We start from the raw sequence: 21,060 nt of genomic DNA on the forward strand, positions 1-21,060 counted from the left end.
GTCTTTGAGGGCAAAAATTACTATTCGTATACAGTATCAAGTTGCTTTAACTTTTCTTACTTCAAAATGTTAGGTTCCCTCAACGATTCAAATTGATGAGAACTCAGCCATTTTAAAATTAATTTTCCATGACCCACCTGTGCTGTTAGAGTACTCTCCAAAAGTGCAAGGGATGCAGTCAAAGCAACAGAAAGGTTCTCCTTTCCGGGAATGTTTACGAGTTCCTTGTGGGCAAATGTTGCTGCATACGGACACTGGAACCTGAAAAAAAACGTTTTTTAAAAAGATGTCAACATGTTAAAGTATTGTATGTCTTCCTTTCTGTTGTACTTTGCCCAACTACACTTTGTGTTGCCAAAGCTGACTCATGGTAAGGATAATACTGGGTGCCTTGCCATTGCCTTGTCAATGATAATCAGGGTCGGGATTTCAATTTTTTATGGTGTGGGTGATAACTCACATAGTTTTTGTGATACACATTGGAGGAACTTTATTGATCACAAAATAATAATGGGAGATGGATCCACAACTTTGCGCCCATCCAAGCGATGGCATACTTCCTGATGCAATCCCTTGCCTGTGACACATCAATCCGATTATTCAGAGTCGGTTTGTGAATCCAACCCATGCGAGACAGCTCAAAAGTAAGCGTGATATGTCTGCACCAGCCTTTCAGCCAAACCTTCATTCAACACATAACAAAAGTATAAATATCGATTTTTTTCCTTTGTATTTCACTTGTCGCTTTCACTTACGTTGCGTGTTCCTCCTTTCCACATAATCACTTGATCTTCCAACTGAAGTTCTTGTCCTGTTGGTTCATTTGAATCATACCAACCAACAACCTTCAGTTGCAGCTCATTTTCTCCAACCAACTGCCAGTTCAACAGTTCAAATATTCCTGGAGGATCTCCATTGTCATCAAAACTAATTTCATTCCCCATGTTATTTACAAAACGCACATTTCGCATGTAGTACATCAACTGAAAGAGATCATAAACCATACAGTCTGGGATAGTTTATATTCTTCACTAGATCTTACAATTTTGATTGGCAAAATTTATTTTTAATCAGTCGTTCTTCTTCCTCTCTTCCCAAAACTGTACTAGGGTTGAGGCCAGATGGTTCTGGTCTGCTTTAAATATAATACACCTCCACCTCCCTCTGTCCTCAGCCAACTCCCTTCACTCTCCAACCACCCCCACCTTATTGATATCCTTCCTCACACAATCTTCCCATCTCAGCCGTGCACGACCTTCCTCTTACATCACTCCTTCAACCTATCTGCTTTCTTTGCCATTCTCTCTTCCTCCATCCACACCAACTGTCCAGCCCACCGACTTCAGGCAGCTTTTTCTTTTCAATTTAATATTATTCTTGCTGGGAAAATAAATTATATATATTTATTTATATATATATATTTTTTATTTTTTGAAATTTTGCTCTGAGGTTGTCAAGTGTTCTCATTTTTTTTCGTCAAAGTAGTGAGGGTAAGGAGAATTGGTCAAAGTAGTGAGATAAAATATTGGTTAAACCTGCAGAGGTATTTGGGTATTGGTATCTCTGGCGATTAAAAATTTATCTCAACACAGATCTGGAACATATTGTATTCTGGCCTAAAACGTGGAAGCAGTCAGTCTACATGCCATTGCCAAGAAAGAGGATGCAAGATAATGTTCAAATAACAAACCATTGCCTTAATTTCACATGCTATCTAAATATTACGAAACATCGTTCAAAACAGAATACTCAATAAGACTTCATTAAGTGAGAAATGCTCGTTGAGCAAGCAGGTTTTAGAAGAGGAAGACGTACGAGAGATCAAATTGAAAATCTGAGGTAGATCATGGAAAAAACAAGGAAATGTCAAAAGAATGTGTCTCTCTTTTATAGATTACTATCATGGATCGGCTCACTACTCTCGTCTCTCCGCATGTTGTTACATAAATTTAAATTACAGATTTTCTGTGTTGTCATGATTTATACCAATCATAATGTAAACATTTATTTTGTACACATTCCGGTTCAGGTCCGGATCCAGATCTGGTCTATCAGTGAGAAATCTGACGTAACAAAATGTAAACTGTGCAGCCTGGTAGAGGTCTACGCTCTAGCAAAGGAGGTTTTAAAAAAAAAATTGTATACCTTGTCGAGGCTCGTGTAAGAGCGAACACACAACGCACAGCAAGGGGGGCGTGAGACAAGAGGGGTGGGAGTGGGAAGGACAAAACAGTGGGGAACAGAAACATTAGGAGATCTGTGGAAAGGAGAGGGATGGGGTGGAGAACATGGGGAATACAAGATGGACATTACAGGGACTTTCAGGAAGGAAAGCAGGGAATTTGAAGGAGGTGGGATTGGGTGGATTATCGGGGGAAGAAAAGGTCGAGGATTTGGATGGGGGATGATTAGAGGTGGTGATGAACAGCTGTTTAGAAGGCCTGGAGGCAAGTATGGGATTGAATAGAGTGAGGGAGTTTATTCCAAAGGCGGGAAAAAAGAGGGATGAAAGAGTGAAGGTGAACAGTGATTCGTGATTTTGATAGTTTTACCAGAAGGGGGGTTGTTGGCGGACATTGAGTGCCATGCGGAAATGTGGTGGGGACAAATCGCAGAGAGAGCAGGGAGGGTGAGGCTGGAGAGGAAACAGTAGAAGACAGAAAGACCACCGACCAGCCTCCGGTGAGAGGCCCAAAGACTCAGCCTCATTGCGGGAGATGCCAATGATCCGAAATGCCTTGGTTTCCACAGCTTGAAGCCGAGAAAGGTGGGAGGTAGGAGCACCAGCCCAGAGGGGAGAGCAGTACTCCATCAGGCTGTGGACGAAAGCTTTGTAAGTGGTCAGGAGCTCAGGTGGGCTGAGGAAGGACTTTGCACGACGGAGGATTCCCAGTCGCCGACTGGCTTTGGAGGCGAGGTTTGAAATGTGGCTTTCCCAGGAAAGGTCATGGCAGATAGTGAGACCCAGAAGCTTGAAAGAAAGGTCTTCTTCCAGAGAATTGCTGAGAAAGTGGATGGGGTTTTTTTTTCTAAATGGTCCTTTCGGAGAGACATAGTGAGAGTGTGAGATTTGTCCGGATTGAAAGACATGTTCCACGTGTTAGACCAGTTTGTGTTTTTACCCAGATCTGCAGTGAGCGAAGAAGCTGCTGCTTGCCGGTCTGAGGGATGACCGATGGTATGGCAGAGGGTGGAGTCATCAGCAAAGAGATATGGAGGATTTTCCAGAGAGTCCGAGAGATCATTGATGAAAACCAGAAAAAGAACAGGGCCCAGAACGCTACCTTTAGGAACTCCAGCCTGGACAGGAAGAGGGGATGAAAGAACTCCATTTAGGGCCACACGTTGACTGTGACAGGAGAGGAAGTCTGCGAGCCATGAGCGGAGATGGCCTTGGATACCATAGGGAGAGAGTTTGGCGAGCAGGGCTGGGTGCCAGACCTTGTCAAAAGCATGTGATATGTCCAGGGATACGGCTCTGATTTCATTTCTGGCATTGAGGACCTCCATCCATTGTTGGTAGAGCAGAAGCAGCATATCCAGGGTAGAGTGACCTGGTCTGAAACCAAATTGATGATCAGAAATCAAGCCATTGGAGAAGAGGAAGGATTTTAATGTCTGAAGCGATGATGGATTCCATAACCTTGCTGATGATTGGGAGAAGGCTGATTGGTCTGTCGTTGCAGGGATCTGTTTTTGCACATTTTTGTGCAGGGCAGTGATGTTTGCTGATTTCCACGCAGATGGCAGATGACCGTGAGCAAATGAGAGGGTGAGTAGAACAGAGAGAGGGTGAGCAAGAGCGGAAGAGCAAGTTTTTAGGATACGTGGGCTGTCGTCTGGACCGGTTGCAGAATCTGAGTCGAGGTTTGATAGCAAGCTCTCCATCTTTTCAGGAGAAAAGGACACAGAGTCCAGGGACAGTTGGGTGTGACTGTGTAAGGTGGGTTGAGAAAGCGATGGGTTTTGGACACAAGTATTAGCTGCAAACACCGAGTTTAGGCATTCAGCCTTTTCACGTGCGGTATCAGCAGTGCGGCCATTTGAGGTAAGGGAGGGGATGGAGGGGGAACATACACTAGAAACAGATTTGATTAGATGCCACCAGGATTTTGAGGAGGGAGAGAGCTTTGAAAGTTCAGACTTGAGCTTCGAAAGATGTTGTTTTCTGGCTCTCCTGAGAGTAGATACACACTTGTTCTGAGCTTTATGCAAGGAACTGAGATTACCCTCAGTTGGTTGTGCTTTCCATGAAGGAAAGGCAAGTTGTTTCAGGACAACTGCCTCGCCACAAGCTTCAGTGAACCAAGGGTGGGAGGATGGGTAGGATAACTGAAGACGAGAGGGGATAAATCTCTCCATGAGGGAGAGCAAGTTTCTTTGAAAGAATTCCCAGGATGAGTTGATGTTGGAGAAAGTAGTGATAGGAGACCAGTCTATAAGTTTGAGGGCTGCTTGGAGACCCTACCAGTTGGCTTGAGTGAAATGCCAGATTCGACGTTGGTGAGATGGTTCTCTGATAACAGCCACAGAGATGTCCACTTTGACATGGACGTAGTGAGAAGAACCGATTGGAGCAGAGGAAGAGCAGCAGATATTGCCAGGGAAATTTGTCAAAATCATATCCAGAAGAGATGGAGTACCGTTGGTTGAGATCCGGGTTGGGAAGTTGACCGATTGAGTCGCAGAAAGCTTTTGCTGAAATGTCATGACAGGTGAGAAAGGTACCCACACCTAGCCCACTGGCATGATGACAATTGAAGTCGCCACATATGAGGAAGAGAGAGTTTGGATGAGAAGATAGAAGTTGGTCCATGTTTTCGGGTAATGAGGTGTAGATGGAGTCATCACTGTTCGGTGGACGGTACAGTACACATATAAACATGAGGTGGAAGTTGAGGGGAAGCCGTAGCCAGAGGCATTCCTGGGGCTGTGGGGAGTGAGGGCAGTGCATGGAGAGTGAGGAATATAGTCTTTGAAGAAGTGAGCAACTCCTCCACCAGGACGAGGCTCAGGTCTGTCATACCCGGGGAGGGAGTAACATGGGAAAGATAATTGGGAGTCAGACACGTCTTGGGGGAGGAAAGTTTCTGTGAGGCAGATTATGTCTGGTTTGTCAGTGGTAACCTGCATGGATAGATCTGCAAGGTTTGAGCAAAGGCCCCGGATATTTGAGGTCCACACTGTTAATGAAGAGAGAGAGGGGAGGAGGCTTTGGGTGCAGGCGGTGGGAGGGAGGGGGGGGAGGTAAGGAGGGTTGTTGAAAGAGGGGGGGATTGCAGAAGAGCTAGGGGAGGGGGCTGGATGAGGAGGAGAAAAGGCTCTGTGGTGCTGGGGGAGAGGAGGTACAAGAGAGCAGAAGAAGGGAGTTGAGGATTTGAGGAGGTGGAGTGAAGAGATGGAGGTGAGATGGCAGTGGAAGGAGGCAGCTTTGTGGATGAGAGGAGGGGGGCAACTTTGAGAAGGATGAGTGAGGGGGTGAATGGTGGGAGAAAGGTGAGGAGGGAGTTTTTGACAGAGGTGAGAGGGAGGCTTGGAGGGAGAAGAGTGTGATGGTTGCTTTGAGAGTGAGGGGTGAGTTGGCACTGAAATTGAAAAAAAGAATGCTTGATGGAAAGCGAATATTCATAGCAAACTGGTTTTATTTCAAAGTTTGAGGTCAGAGATGCGATTAAACACGTTTCTTGATGGATGCAATAAAGGCAAATTCAGAGAATGGAGAGAAGAAACGCTGCAACAGTTGGATAACAGTGAAGAAAGGGAACACCGCTGGAATGACTATGTCAGAAACAGGCTACATGGTTGCCATGATCTCGTTGCCGTTGAGGCGCGGTATCATAGTCGATATTTGGTATCCTTTTCACGTGAAACTGGAACATCCGCATCGACTGCGGGTCGACCAAAAGATGAAGGAAGGTACGGGCATTTTTTGAGCTTTTGTCACTGGCTTGAAACCGAGGGTAACATCGAAGTGTACAATATCGACGATTTGATGGGTCTAATGCAGCAGTTGGCAGGCGATGATGATATTTACTCTGCCAAGTCACTGAGATGGGAATTGAAGAACTATTACGGTGATCCTGTCTTCTTTGCTCAAGTGGGAGGAAAACGGCAAGATGTAGTTTGCTTTAGGGACATGGCAAGTTTTATCATAAGTGAGAAATGGTACGAAGAACGACTTGCTAATAGAGAAGATGAGTGCAAACGCATCATGACTACGGCCGGAAAATTGGTGCGAGAGGAAATCTGTGTCCGCGAATATAACAGACACGTATCCAAACTCTGAGGACTTGAATGATCTAGAAAAGGCATGCTCGTTCTTGACTCCGTGTCTTTTAACCTTCATGGATACACTGATGAGCAATGAAGTTTAACGTATGGGAATAGGTCATGCCATCACCCAGGGAGTACGGCCTAGATCAGTAATTTCTCCCTTACTATTCGGCCTAGGGATAGAAATGGACCATGTGTTCGGGTCTGAGTGGCGAGTCGATCAGCTATATTTACATGTTTTTTCCGTGTCCTACAACGAAGTCTCACTGTTCAAACAAGCTAACCTGCAGGATGATTCTGCATCGAATCTCGAATCGCAGTCAGATTTTGTCCAGTACGCTGCTGACAACGCGGATGTCAACATTGCCACTATTGATTGTTCGGGTACTTTCCATGGCATGGGCGTGATTTGGTGGTCAAAACGTCAACCAAGCGCGCCTATGAAACACATCAAGTGGGCAGCACGGCTGAAAGTTTCAGAGCTGATGACCAACAAAGGTATCCAAATCATGCCGTATATCCAATCTGCACTGCCAGCTCTTGCTTAGTTTCGCTACAAACTGATACTCAATTCTGCGCGTCCGTACGTAATTCCAGCCGCGTCATGCTACTCCAACATTTTGTGGAAATCCACATGGATGCTGCAGAAAACTATTGGTCCGACACCGGATTGGATGAACTGGTCTGGCTTCATGCAAACAGCGTTCAGGAACAAAGACGAAGTGAAAGTAGATGATGTTACGATTCTTCCACTCATCGATCTGAACCCAAGTGACTACAGCTGGTTGTTCTCAGTGATCGACTTCGTCGATTGTGAGGTGAAACGCATGAAACTGCCAGGGACGACACTGACCTTCGATCAACCGCTGTTCATCAAGGCCGTAGAAATCGTACTATCGAAAGAAATCAAAACCGTAGTAATCAGGCTTGGCGGGTTTCATACCCGAATGAGTGCCGTTGGTAGCGCATTCCATTTGATGAAAGGGTCCGGGATTGAAGAGGCCATGGCACAAGTGTATGGTCATAATGCAATCGTACATATGATGAGCGGAAAGGCGATCACGTGTGCCTTACGTGCTGTCCACCTACTTGACGCTGCCCTCACGTCTAAACTCCTAGAACGTATACTGCCTGAGGAAATGTTGGACGTAGACCAAAGTACAACTGCCGACCCAACTGTAGATCGACTATCAGTAGACGAAGCTACAGAACTACAAAATCTGCTGGTGAAAACAATGTCGCTTGACTCTGCTGATGGTCCCCTTGGATCTATAGCTGATGCATCGTGTCTGCATGAGCTGTACACTCGGCTGCAAAGTCTTATGACCTCAATAGTGTCACGATCGAAAACTGCCAAGCTGTGGGTGCAGTTTCTATTTCACATGAACGTCATCAACGATTTCATCCTGGCCGAATGTACCAAGTCATGGGAAGATCACTTGCACGCCTGTACAAGATTACTGAATTTGTTCACGGCGACTGGACACTTGCATTACTCCAAGAGTGTTCGTCTCTACGTTCAGATGATGCGCGCAGTTCCTGACGAACATCCATGGCTATATCGCATGTTCACCGATGAGAGACGTCACGCCATTCAGAGAAGCGACCATCCGCTAAATGGGCTTTGGTCAGATCTGACATTTTAGCAAGTGCTAATGTGTTCTCTGAAAAGTCGAGGTGGACTCTCCCATGGACGCGGCATGACGGAAAGTGTGCATCACCAGTGGATTTATACAATGCACCACCGGGCGGCCATCCACTATGCAATGGAAGGCTTAACCAACCAACGCCAGCCAAGCTATGAACAGCACATCGATCTGAGCAAGTCACGCCGTCTACGAGACGCATGCGACCTGCAGAAGATGCTGTCTTGGTTTGCCAATCATGACCCATTCAGTGACGAAATAGCAGAGCTCCTTTTGCCATTAACCGGACTGACTACGTGCGATGCTGACGGCATCAACTGCGATGATGCTGAAAAGATCGGTGCTCAAATACAGGCGAGCTTAGATGGCGTCAGTTACAATGATGCCAAAATCAAGCGCTCTCAACAAGTTCACACGATGCAAGATCTTCAACCAGGTGTATGAATACATGACAAAACTATCAAAATAGATCCCAGCGTTCTCTTTCGCAGGTGTTGCGCTATTGGGAAAAGGTTGGATGCAGACATTGAGAAATACTTGTCCCATGAGATGAGCACATTCCCACCAGCTCTCTTCAAAGATGGCTGCATGAGAAAAGCAGATAAAGCCGACCGAGCCCAGGTGGTGCAAAAGGACATGACGAATCACATCTCCCTGGAAATCCCTCCCAAACCTATTGTCATCATAGATGGTGGATGGCTTGTACACCACGTACGATGGAAAAGGGGGACATCGTACACAGATATAATGAACGACTACGCGTCATACCTTGCAAATTGATTTGGTCTCACCACTGTGATATTCGACGGGTACGAGGAGTCCAACACAAAAGACCATGAGCACTCACGGCGATCATCAGCGTAGACCTCAGCCACAGTCACATGAAGGCCTGGCATGAAAGCTCACGAAAACCAGGACGCTTTCCTCAACAATTCGAGAAACAAAATGGGCTTTTCATCAAAATGCTTGCAACCCATCTCGAAAGTCACAACCATTCGGTGCATATCAGTAGAGGTGATGCAGACACCATGATCGTGAAATGAGCGATGAGTTTCGCTCGCAACGCACAAAGTGTAACCGTTGTCACCAAAGACGCAGACGTTTTTGTTTTATTGCTGCATCACTGGGAGCAGGGCATGGCTCCGGTTTACTTACAGAGGGAAGACAGGAAGACGAAAAACGAAGTGACGAAATTGTACAGTATTGAAGATGCCTGTGAGATCATTACACCCGCCCAGAAGTCAACCTACTTTTCATTCATGCTTTGAAAGGGTGCGACACTATGTCTGTGTGCTACGTTCAAGGAAAAGTACAACTCTTTAAAAAGCTGCCGAAATCTGTTAAGATACAAAAGCTCGTACGAATCATCAGCTGCCATACAAGCATGAAAGGAGAAATAGGCAACACAGGGGTTCGTTTGTTTTGTGTCCTGTTCGATGGTGGTGACCGCCATGACCGAACTCACCCGAGACACGTAAAACTCCAGAACCTGATCGCTACGTGTTCAAATCTGGAACCTCAGAAGTTTCCTCCGACAAATCGAGCCGCTCATTTTCACGCTCTTCGTGTACATCTACAGATAATAGCATGGTCAGAGCTGGATGTTGTACTGAATCCCCTCGACTTCGGATGGGAAAAAGGCAAAAACGGCCTTCAACCAATCCAGACTGATTTACCGCCGGCTCCTGAAGACATTCTGAAATTTGTCCGTTGCAAATGCAAAAGCTCGACGAACAGATGTGGAAGCGATCAGTGTTCATGCAGGAAAACTGGACTGAAATGTGTCGAGGTATGTTGTAGATGCCGTGGTGAGGACTGTGAGAATCGCGAACCTGTCGACACAGGGGACGATCGTGATGAGTCTGAACTATAGAGCAGACCCCATGCCGTACGTTCTGATGTGTATTGTGGTTTTTGTGACTCATTCAAAATTCGATTGTGCTGGATAATACAGTCTTGGCTTTTTACATCTATGAATTTCCATGTCATGCACCGCCATCTTGGATGTTTGTCACCTGAGCATAGAACAAAACCAATGAGGTTTCACAATATGGTTGTGACATCTCTTCACAATGTGCAGGTGAAATTCCATCGCAATTGAATCATAGAAAACACTACAATATTCAGAATTGCTTCCCCTACCCCTTATTATCAGTGCGAAAATTGATGTCGAAATTGAAAAGTGCTGGAAAAATTTTCCCCACTACCTGAGAACGGGGACTTTTTGGGGGTAATACCCTGAGGTTGAGGTAGGGTGAATTCAAAACCATAGGAATCATCTCTTTCGGAATTTTGTCCAGCAAGAAAACCTCCACAGGTCGAGTGATAGAACATACATAGCTCGACATAGAAAAAAAAAAAAAAATATATATATATATATATATATATATATATATATATATATATATATATATATATATATATCCAGACATAGCTGGCTTAATGGTTAAGGTGGCTGTCTTACTATCTTAGGGTGTTAAGTTCGAGCCCATGTTTTTTTTGGCCATTGAATGAACACCAGGTGGGGTTGACTCACCCTGTCATGTTTCTGAGGTTGGCAAAATGCGTACCAGCTATCCTGTGTTGGTGTGGCGACCCATCCAGGATTGTGCCCAATAGCCAAGGAGACTGGTTCAGCAACACCAACGCTCTGCACAAAGTATGGTCCCAATGGATGGATGGAGGGATGGGTTGACTCAGCCTGTCATCCTTCTGAGGTCGGCAAAATGAGTATTGTATGAGGTAACTGGTAACAGAGGCAGTGCATCAGCGGCACAACTGCACTTCCAGAAAAATGATGCAACCAGCTGGCACAGGCTGAATATGAAGCAACAACATAATTACATAAACGATAACTCATGCCACAAATTACCATTCCAAATTGAAACCATAATAAACAGTAATGAAATAAGATACTGCCCCCTTGCTGATGAAATAGGATGAGATACTGCATTGCACTCACGCTTGTAGCTTTGCAAGTCTTTGTTGCCTCCGCCACCGAAGGTGAAGGTGGTGATGTTTTCACCCCTCTCTGTCTGTTTGTTTGTCATTGTGCAGGATATCTCAAAAAGTTGTTAACGGATCCGGATGAAATTTGGTGGGGAGGTTGGGTGTGTGACCATGACGAAGTGACTCGATTATGGTGAAGATCCGGATCTGGATACAATAATTATTTAATTTTAAAAGTGATTCTTCACCATTGAGAGATTGGGCCAAAATGATATGTAGCACGACATCTCAAAAAGTTGTGGACGGATTCGGACGAAACGCGATGGACACAGGTGTGACAAGGAAGAATTGATAAAAATTTTGCTGAAGATCCGCATCTGGATCCGGACCCGAAAATTACCTCCACCACTGAAGGTGAAAGAGGTTATGTTTTCACCCCTCTCTGTCTGTTTGTTACTTGCAAAATCAAAGATTTTTCAAGTATATTGACAAGTCGATTTTGTTATTGTCTGTTTGTTGGGTCGCCGAAATAGGTGACCCTTATTGTCAGTAATTATGTCTGTTTGTTTGGATGTTTGTTCGTTTTTCATTAGCATAATTGGTAGTAAACGTGGGTGGATTTTGACCAAACTCGGGTGGTAGGTACATGTTATGGACTCGCGCTTTTGAAATTGTGAGGGTTGCTCGGGGCTCTTTGGTTCCCAAGCAACAACCGAAAAACCTTCAAAAGCGGTACAGTTCATGCGAAATCAATTCCGAAAGCCATTATCCCACGTAGGGTTATGAAATTTGGCACGAATGATCTACAGTTGATACTCTATCAAATATATTCCGATTTTTGTAATATATGGAATAATTTACCCGCAGCGCCCCCGACAATTAGGGTATTGGCGAAAATTGAAGGCTTCCTGGCGACCAGGTGAGTGCATCGATACGAATGAAACTTTGCAGGTTCATGGTACTCAATGAGTACTACAACTTTGCCTCAAGACATATAGACCGATTTCTCTTAGGTCAGGGGTCATAGGTCAATTAGTGCAAAAATCGATATGTGAGAGCTGGAGGTGCCTTCGCACCAAATGCTACTCCTTCTAGGGTTATGGTCGGATGGTCATGAAAATTCACACTAATCGTCTGGAATACATTGTGCACAAGGGATTGAGCCGGATTTTCAATTTAGATCTTTGTTCACCCACAGCACCCCCTCAAACTTTGGGGATTTCCGATTTCAAACCGCATTTTCAGTACTTTTCATTCAAATGGATACCGAGTAGTTATCAGTAGATGGAACTGGATGAGATTTGATATGCATAATCTTAAGGTGATTCCCTATCCGCTATATGACATCCATTTTGCTCTATATCTTATAGTTTCCATGCTCGGCGACCCATTGCCGCACACCGGCTTGTTGGGTAGTCAAACTAGTCTACCCTTATTATCAGTATTTCTGTCGATATGTATGTTTGTCTGTCTGTTTGGTCCAGTGCTCCGTTAATACAATGGTGATTTCGATGAAACTTGGTTGGTAGGTTCATACCATGACCTAGTTGTGTGCAAATGAGAACCGTTGCTATGGACCCATCCGTTGCCTAGCAACGGACCTTTGAAATTTTCAAAAAAATCTCAAAATTTAATTTTTTCGAAAATCAAAAATCAGGCCACGAGCGACTGTGGGCAGTAGTACATTCAGCCATATTGTCAAAAATTTCCAGGCGGATCCTAGGAAAACTGTCGGAGAAGATAGACTTTGAATGAACCCTGGTTGAAAACAATAAAAATACGAAGTTTGTTATATCTCGGAGACTATGAGTCAGATATACATGAAACTGGTATGGTAGGTTCATGGTATGTCCAAGTTATGTGTGAGAAAGAACCGTTGCTATGGGCGCTTTTGTTGGCGAGTAACAGCTGAAAATCGACTAAATTCGACTTTATCGACTACCCATGTCCACCTACCGGCTTGTCTGTTGGGTAGTTGATCTCGTCAAAAAAAAAAATCTCAAAAAAAAAATGTTTTGAGATTTTTTTTTTCCTTCCCTTATTATCAGTATTTCCGTCGATATGTTGGCTGCTCTTAGAGCACTCTTATTCTGGATATTTCCATCTGTCTGTCTGTCCGTGAAACTTTGGTCAAGCCTTGGGGCTAAACCATTCAACCGATTCCAATGAAATTTGGTAGGTAGGACCAATATTTCAGGGAATCGTGTGCTTTCAAATATGGGACCCCAGGCCCTAGCAACGGCATAGCAAAGGCCCTTTAAAGTGGTCATAAAATCAAAAAAAATCGAAAAATCGAAGCTTCGAGTTCTGTGCGCAATCTGTCTAGCTCCCTTCATGCCAATTTGCAGCCCTAACAAAAAATATTTGTAGGAGGAGATAGGTTTTGGGCGAGTACATGTCGAACATTTCAGAAATGGTTAATTGCGAATATCTCTAAGAGAAAGAGTCTGATTTTATTGAAACTTGGGTGAAATGTGTACAATGTGGCTAGCATGTACACAAAAATGAATGGTTGCTATGCACACCTCCGTTGCTTAGCAACAGCTAAAATACTTTATCGTACATCTTACACTTATTGTGGACTGTACAAAAAAAATCAATAACTCCGAAACTGGACCTCCAAGGGACATGTTTTTTGTGCCCAAGGAGAATGTCTTACAGCATCATAAAAAAATAAAATCTTTAACGAATAGACAAGTGGAATTACCAGGGCTGCCATTTGTTAAAGTCTCTTTGGAAACATGCCTGAAATTTCACAAGGCGGGTTTCTGGGCACAAACTAAGAGGGCTGTGATAATCATATTTATTTTGCTAAATTGATTGATAGCATGTACATGAATATCGGCTCGTCGCGTCGGCTAGCTTTCCATCGAGAGCGAGCAGCCATGTCGCCTACCGGCTTGTTTGGCTGTCTGTCTGTCTGTCACTCTGTTCGGTCCAGTGCTCCGTTAATACAATGGCGATTTCGATGAAACTTGGTTGGCAGGTTCATACCATGACCTAGTTGTGTGCAAATGAGAACCGTTGCTATGGACACCACCGTTGCCGAGCAACGGGACTTTTAAATTTTTGAAAAATCATAAAAAATTATTTTTTTCGAAAATCAAAAATCGGGCCACGAGCGACTGTGGGCAGTACATTCAGCCATATTGTCAAAAATTTCCAGCCAGATCCCATGAAAACTGTCGGAGAAGATTGACTTTGAATGAACCCTGGTCGAAAACAATATAAAAAAACGAAGTTCTTAAATATCTCAGAGACTATGAGTCAGATATACATGAAACTGGTATGGTAGGTTCATGGTATATCCTAGTTATGTGTGAGAAAGAACCGTTGCTATGGACCCCTCCGTTGCCTAGCAACAGCTGAAAAACCTCTAAATGTGGGGGTATTTTAACGGAAAAAACAATCTGCAGCATTAACCCTTGAAGCGAGAATCATGAATTTTCTTGTGCTTAATCCTCAGGTCATTCCCCATCGAACGGGCCATCGTGTCAGGTTCTCTTGGGTAGTTGACTACCCATGTCCGCCTACCACCTTGTTTGTTTGTCTGTCTGTTTATCACCTACAGGTTTTTAAACCGATCTTCACGAAACTTCACCACATGGTAGAGTTTGTCATTAGGAAGAAGGCTATTGTTTTTGAGGTCAAAAGGTCATAAGGTCAATCGAGAGAAAAGTCAACAACTTAGGTGAGATTTCTAAAATCCTTCATTTACATCCGATTGCCTTGAAATTTGAAGAGGATTTAAACTTGATGGCACTGAACTCAACCAGCCAATTAATTTTGAGATCAATATGGACCAAAAGGTCAACATAGGCCAAAGTTCAACAACTAAAGTGGTATTTCCAAAATCCTCGTTTCATCTGATTGACTTAAAATTTGAAGAGAAGTTATATTTCAGGTCAAATCATTCAACCAGCCAATTATTTTTGAGGTCAACATCGATCAAAAGATCAACATAGGCCCAAAGTTAGCAACGATGGCGTTATTTCTAAAATCCTCAATTTTAATCCTGTTAATTTAAAATTGGAAGAGCATTTGCATTTCAGATCACTGAATTCAACCACCAATTATTTTGGAGGTCCACATTGGCCGAATTTATAAAATTGTTATTTTTCATTTGATTAACTTATCATTTGAATAGAAGTTGCATGGTTGGTCATTGAAATCAACCACCAATTATTTTTGAGGTTAAACTTGTTTATGAATTTTTCAAGTATCGCGCTCTGCATGACGTCTTCCTATTTGTTTGGCTGTCTGTGTGCAGGATATCTCAAAAAGTTGCAGACAGATCCGGATGAAATTTGGTGGACACGTTGGGTGTATGACAAAGAAGAATCATTTCAATTTTGGTGATGATACGAATCCGGATCGGGATCTAATAATCTTATGAGTGATTCTTCACCATTGAAAGATAGGGCAGAACCATATGTAGCACAATATCTCAAAGATGTGGATGGATTGGGATGATACTTGGTGAACAGGTTAGGTGTGTGACCATGACGATTGATTGGATGTTGGTGAAAAATTGAATCCGGATATGGATACGATAGTTATTTAATTTTTAAAGTCATTCTTCACCATTGAGAGATGGGGCTAAAAACGATATTTCGCATGATATTTCAAAAATGTATTGGTCCTGATATGTTCTTGTGGATCAGGCATTACATGGCGGAGGGATGCGCTCCACCAAGTGCTCTTCTAGTATTTTTGCAGTGATTCTTCACCATTGAGAGATCGGGCTAAACTAATATATAGCATGATATCTCAAAAGGTTGTGGACGGATTCCGATGAAACTTGATGGACAGGTTGGGGTTGTGACCACGACGCATGGATTCGATTTTGTGAAGATCCGAATCTGGATCTGGATACGATAATTATTTGATATTTTAAGTGATTTTTCACAATTGAGAGATGGGGCCAAAAACGATATATAGCATGATATTTACCTCCACCACCGAAGTTGAAGGAGGTTACCTGTTCACCCCTTTCAGTCTGAATGTCTATTTGTTTGACTGTGTCCAGCATATCTCAAAAAGTTGTGTACGGATCCAGATTAAATTTTGTAGACAAATCCGATGTGGGTCAAGGTCGAAGTGATTTGATTTTGGTGAAGATCCGGATCCAGATCCGACGACCAGAATTTTTTAAGTGATTCTTCACCATTGAGAGATAGGGCCAAAAATCACATATTACACAGTATCTCAAAAAAGTTGTGCACGAATTCGGATGAAACTTGGTGGACACGTTGGGTGTGTCGCAAGGATGAAGTGATTCTATTTTGCTGAATACCTGAATCCGAATTTGGAATTGAGAATTATTTAATTCGTAAAGTGATTCTTCACCATTTTGAGATGGGGCCAAAAAAGATACACAGCATGATATTTCAAAAATGTATTGGACCCGATATGTTCTCATGGATCAGACATTACGTGGCGGAGGTATGCACTCTGCCGAGTGCCTTTCTCATTATATGATTGTGTCACGTATAGTATTTCATTATTTTTTATTTCGGTTTCAATTTGCTAATTTGTAGACACCTTGTATGAATGAAAACAATCCGAATCTAATCAAATCCTGCCATTTAAAATACTCGAATGTGCTAATGAATATCACCAAGGAGTGGAAGAGTGAATTGGAAAGCAAAGATTGACTGATTCATGGTGATGGCAAAATGGTCGACGTGATCGGAAGTGAAGTGAGACTGCATGCAGAATCCTGGAGGATGTGGACGTGGCATTTGGTGAGTGAAAGCTCATGACGTGATACCTTGCATATCGACTGCAGTTCGCTCCAGGTTTATCAGTCTGTATGTCAATCCTTGCAAGTGGAATGGAAGTTAAATTTTGCGTTTTGAAAATTAATCGTACTTTCCATCCAATACGGGTTTGACCACACTAAAACGGGTCTGCAGGTTTTCAGAAACAAAATGGGTCAAACCCGTTAAAATGCAGGTCACTTGCGAACTATGAAATGTACTTCTGAGATGAATGTGTACAAATGATACTCGTTGTGCAGCATGTGGAAACGGAACTGAGAGGGAGAGGTGTGCAACAATTGATTGATAAATTGATTTATTGCAAAATGAAAATAAATATATAATAATCGTAAAATAATGAATTTATTAATCAATTGGCTAATGGCATACTAAAACCACCACTGTTTCATCTGAATCTGTAACTTTTTGAAAATTCAGAAATTAATTTAAAAATGAATGATTGATTGATTAATTGATTGATCATTAAATAAAAAAAATACCCTTTGTAGCTAAATCAATGGTTTACTGTCATGTCCACATATCAGCTTCCTTGCTCAAAAAGGTGCCTGAGACATTACCCAGATGAGAAATGAAATAAATAAGTAATAAATAAATCGATAATTAATTAATGAATTGATTGATTGATAAATCCAAAAATTTTAAATACCGTTTCTTCCAAAGCACATCTTCACTTCTGTCCCAAATTTCAGCTTCCTCGCTCAAAGGATGGCTGAGATGTAGCCCAGACAAACAAGAAAGCAAGAAAGAAAAACAAACAAACTGAGGAAAAACTGAGTACATGCTCCCTTCCTTCGGCGCCACCGATAACGATAACACAGGTCCAGTATACCTGCAATTATGAATTTTTCTTCAACCCAAACGAAAAGAATAATAATTATACGACAAAATATTTGTCACAACCTTTTAGGACCATATCTGAAAGTTCATGCAAATAAACATTTCGATAACAAAATTATAGCACAACAAAAATCATGCCGGTGAGTAAAGACTCACCTGCCAGGGTTCGAAGTTGTGAATATTTTCACAAGAGCCATTTTTGAAAGGACAATGACTGGGTGTACTTGATTGTAGATCATGTAAAGCGTGCGCAAAAACATAAACTGCGAGGTATGTTAAATAGGACAGACGGAGCTGTGAAACATCTGTAAATGATTTAAATACTTTTTCTTGTCTCTCATCTCTGGTGCATTTCTCCATCTCCTGATAAATATTCCAAGAGCAATTTAATGTTTCTTTCCAAAAATCATCCAAAAATACATTTGTGGAAGCATCAGGATTTTCAGAGCAGGTGTTATCTGGACAGAAGCTGATTAAATATCGCATTTTGAGAAACTTAATTTCATACTAATATGTACATGCATAGCCGTACGTGCAAATAAAAATAAAAAACTGCGAGCCAGAAACAACAACCACACAGGCCGTTCCTTCGCTCTCGCGTGCCCGTACATGCGTGGCCGTACATGTGTGTCCGTACGTGCAAACCTCCTCAAAAAACAACAAAAAAAACTTTCAAACAACTATACAGGCCGTTCCTTCACTCTAGTAAATGACGACTGGATTGGGTCATTGTGTTTATCTATAAATGTGCATAATATATCGAGAAATTATTAGAATACAGTAAGTCATCACTATCCGGAAGTGGTGCGTGCCCGTACGGAATGTTCACAGGCATTCCACGAATTATTGCTTGCATTGAAGTAACAACTGCTGTGATACTTACACACACACACAGAGTTAATTAAAATTAAAATCAAGTTTACCTCCCTGTCTTTGCTTGCCATGACATTCGCTGCCATTGACCATTGCCACTCCGACAGCACGGTAACTAAGGCACCGATCCCCATCGCAACCGGCACGGCACGTGACGTCATTGTCGGCCGGCCGCGCACCGGCTTACGCAGCCACGCCTACGCAGCAATGTGTCCTTTCAATATATATATATATATATATATATATATATATATATATATATATATATATATATATGTATATACACACACACACACACACACACACACACACACACACACACACACACACACACACACATACACATACACCTGGCATAGTGGTGTGCGCCTGTAATGCAGCTACTCGGAGGCTTGGGTTGGAGGATCGCTTGAGGACGGGAGCTCTGCTATGTGCTGGGCCACGCTATGAGAGGGTGTAGGGCAGCCTGGAATCATGGCGAAACCCAATCCTTATCGACCTTATAAGAGGCGACCAGGGTTGCGTCAGGAAGGGTATCAGGCGTTAAACCTATGCCAAATCAGTATGCGTATCAAATGGATGATCCGCTGTGGCGACCCCGAAAGGGAGCAGCCGAAAGAAGAAGAAGAAGAAATATATATATATATATATATATATATATATATATATGTATATATATATATATATATATATATATATATATATATATATATATATATATATATATATATATATATATATAATGATATTTTAAAAAATTATTGCTCCCATATGTTCTCCTGGATCAGGCATTGCGTGATGGAGGTGTGCGTTCTACTGAGTGCCCTTCGAGTTATTCATTTGTTTATTCATATTCTTCATTAAGTTATCACACACGGCCTGGATGTCATGCAGTGACGTTGGCTGATTTTTAAGGAGATGGAAGATGATCTCTGGCAAATGATGGGGTAAAAATGCAGATAGAGGATGTGCAAGAGCAGCAGAGCAGGTTTGTCAGACATGTTAGCAGGTGCTGTGACATGTGAGCAGATAGACATGTGAGCAGTTCAGCAGCAGTCAAAGATGAGAGTTGAAATAACTTTCTTCACCTTCTCAGGTCCAAAATACACGGAGTCCCGGAGCAGTTGGGTACAACAGGAAACGAGGGGTACTGAGCATGAGGGGTTGATGACACAAGATTTTGATGCAAACAAATAATTGAGGTATTCAGCCTTCTCACGTTTGGAGTCGGCTGTGGTGCCATTTGAAGAGAGGGAAGAGATGGAAGGGGAACATACACCAGAGACAGACTTCACAAGTGGCCACCAGGCTTTAGAAGAGGGAGACAAGTTTGAAAGTTCATTCTTGAGGTTGGACAGATGTTGTTAATTGGTTCTCCTGAGAGTGGACACATAATTGTTGCAGACTTTTTAGAATTCAGTGAGATTGTGTTCGAACGGATTAACCTTCCAGGAAGAGAAGGCAAGTTATTTCAGAGCAACTGCCTCACCACAGGACCCAGTGTACTATGGGTGGGAAGATGGGTAGGATAATTGAAGAAGGTTCGAATTAAAATCATGAAATACATTGTTACCTTGTGTTTTGTTTTCTTCTCTGATAGTTTTCAGAAAATGGATTTGACATATTTTCATAAAAATCAGGCAACAATTGCTTTCTTTGAACAAGTGAAGCACTCTTTTTAAAATAATGGTATTTTTGCTTCTTTCCAGCTTCCAAAAAATGTTTTGTTTGTTCAGTATGTTTTGGTGTGTTGTTATTGATGTTTTGATCATTCTGAGGTTGCAGACTAAGAATAAACTTTTTTAAGCCAGGAATCTTTCCCTGGCGTTGGTCAAATCCAATTGTTCCATCATAAACACGAGTATAACGTGAATTCTTCATAACAGGCGAACTGATAAATCCCAACCATATCTTTTCAGTCACATTGCTCAACAAGAGCAATTCACCAAGTGCAGCAAAAGCATTTAAATGAATAATTACAAAGATAACAACAGCTTTTGTTTCTCTCAGTACCTCACCTGAAAAAAAGACAATTATATGTTTGCATACATAGCAGATGTAGCGAAGGGCACAAAGAGCGCATGTTTTTGTCACCTGCACAGTATTGGAACTTTGCTCAAGATGAGACTGTAATTTTGAACATAATCTGACAGTTTTGATGGTACAGGACATGGGATAAATTGCTGATTGAGGAAGTGTTATGCAGAGGCCAGTTCGGATTGTTTATTCTATCATTTGACCTTAAAATAAAAGGTTAAACTGCATTGTGGACTCAGATTAATGATGTCGTAATTTTGCAATGAAGAAAGCAGAATAAATGCCTCAGAGCAACGAAAAAACCAGACAATCATCAAAGCCTCGGCAAACCAGAGGGAAATGTACAGTTTACAAGGATAGCAAGGAAGTTATGCACAGGAGGAGGCCATTCGGCCCATCATGCCTGCACCACACCAATACCAGATTTAATAAATCCGTCGATACCCCTTCCCTTCATGTGCAGCCTTTTGGATGCTACACTGGCACTCATTTCACCGATCTCGGAAGGATGGCAGGCTGAGTCAACCCCCTGGCAGCAAACAGCGCTTGAACTCAGGACTGTAGGATCCCAAAACACCACCCTAACTGCTAAGCCAACACCAGGTTAAACACTATCACACACTATCACAAAGAGCTACATTATCCTCTGAGAAAAGGAAATT

At 42.6% G+C, this 21,060-nt stretch overlaps 1 protein-coding gene across 1 annotated transcript in view; it reads right to left on the bottom strand.

Annotated features, from left to right (window-relative positions):
* LOC147025028 (extracellular calcium-sensing receptor-like) overlaps positions 1-21,060 on the bottom strand; it is a 35,419-nt gene that overhangs the window by 116 nt on the left and 14,243 nt on the right. Inside the window, exons 4-7 of the mRNA XM_085885584.1 lie at positions 19,935-20,379; positions 17,645-17,957; positions 756-983; positions 1-261 (exon numbers count right to left, since the gene is read on the bottom strand). The exon at positions 1-261 is cut by the window's left edge and continues 116 nt beyond it. Of these exons, the coding sequence (XP_085741710.1) occupies positions 88-261; positions 756-983; positions 17,645-17,957; positions 19,935-20,379 (1,160 nt within the window). The 3' untranslated portion in view covers positions 1-87. The remainder of the gene's footprint in view (positions 262-755; positions 984-17,644; positions 17,958-19,934; positions 20,380-21,060) is intronic.

Source organism: Eptatretus burgeri, chromosome 6, assembly GCF_056783735.1.
Source record: "Eptatretus burgeri isolate ZD-2024b chromosome 6, Ebu_testis_v1, whole genome shotgun sequence".
In the NCBI taxonomy this organism is placed as follows: domain Eukaryota; kingdom Metazoa; phylum Chordata; class Myxini; order Myxiniformes; family Myxinidae; genus Eptatretus; species Eptatretus burgeri.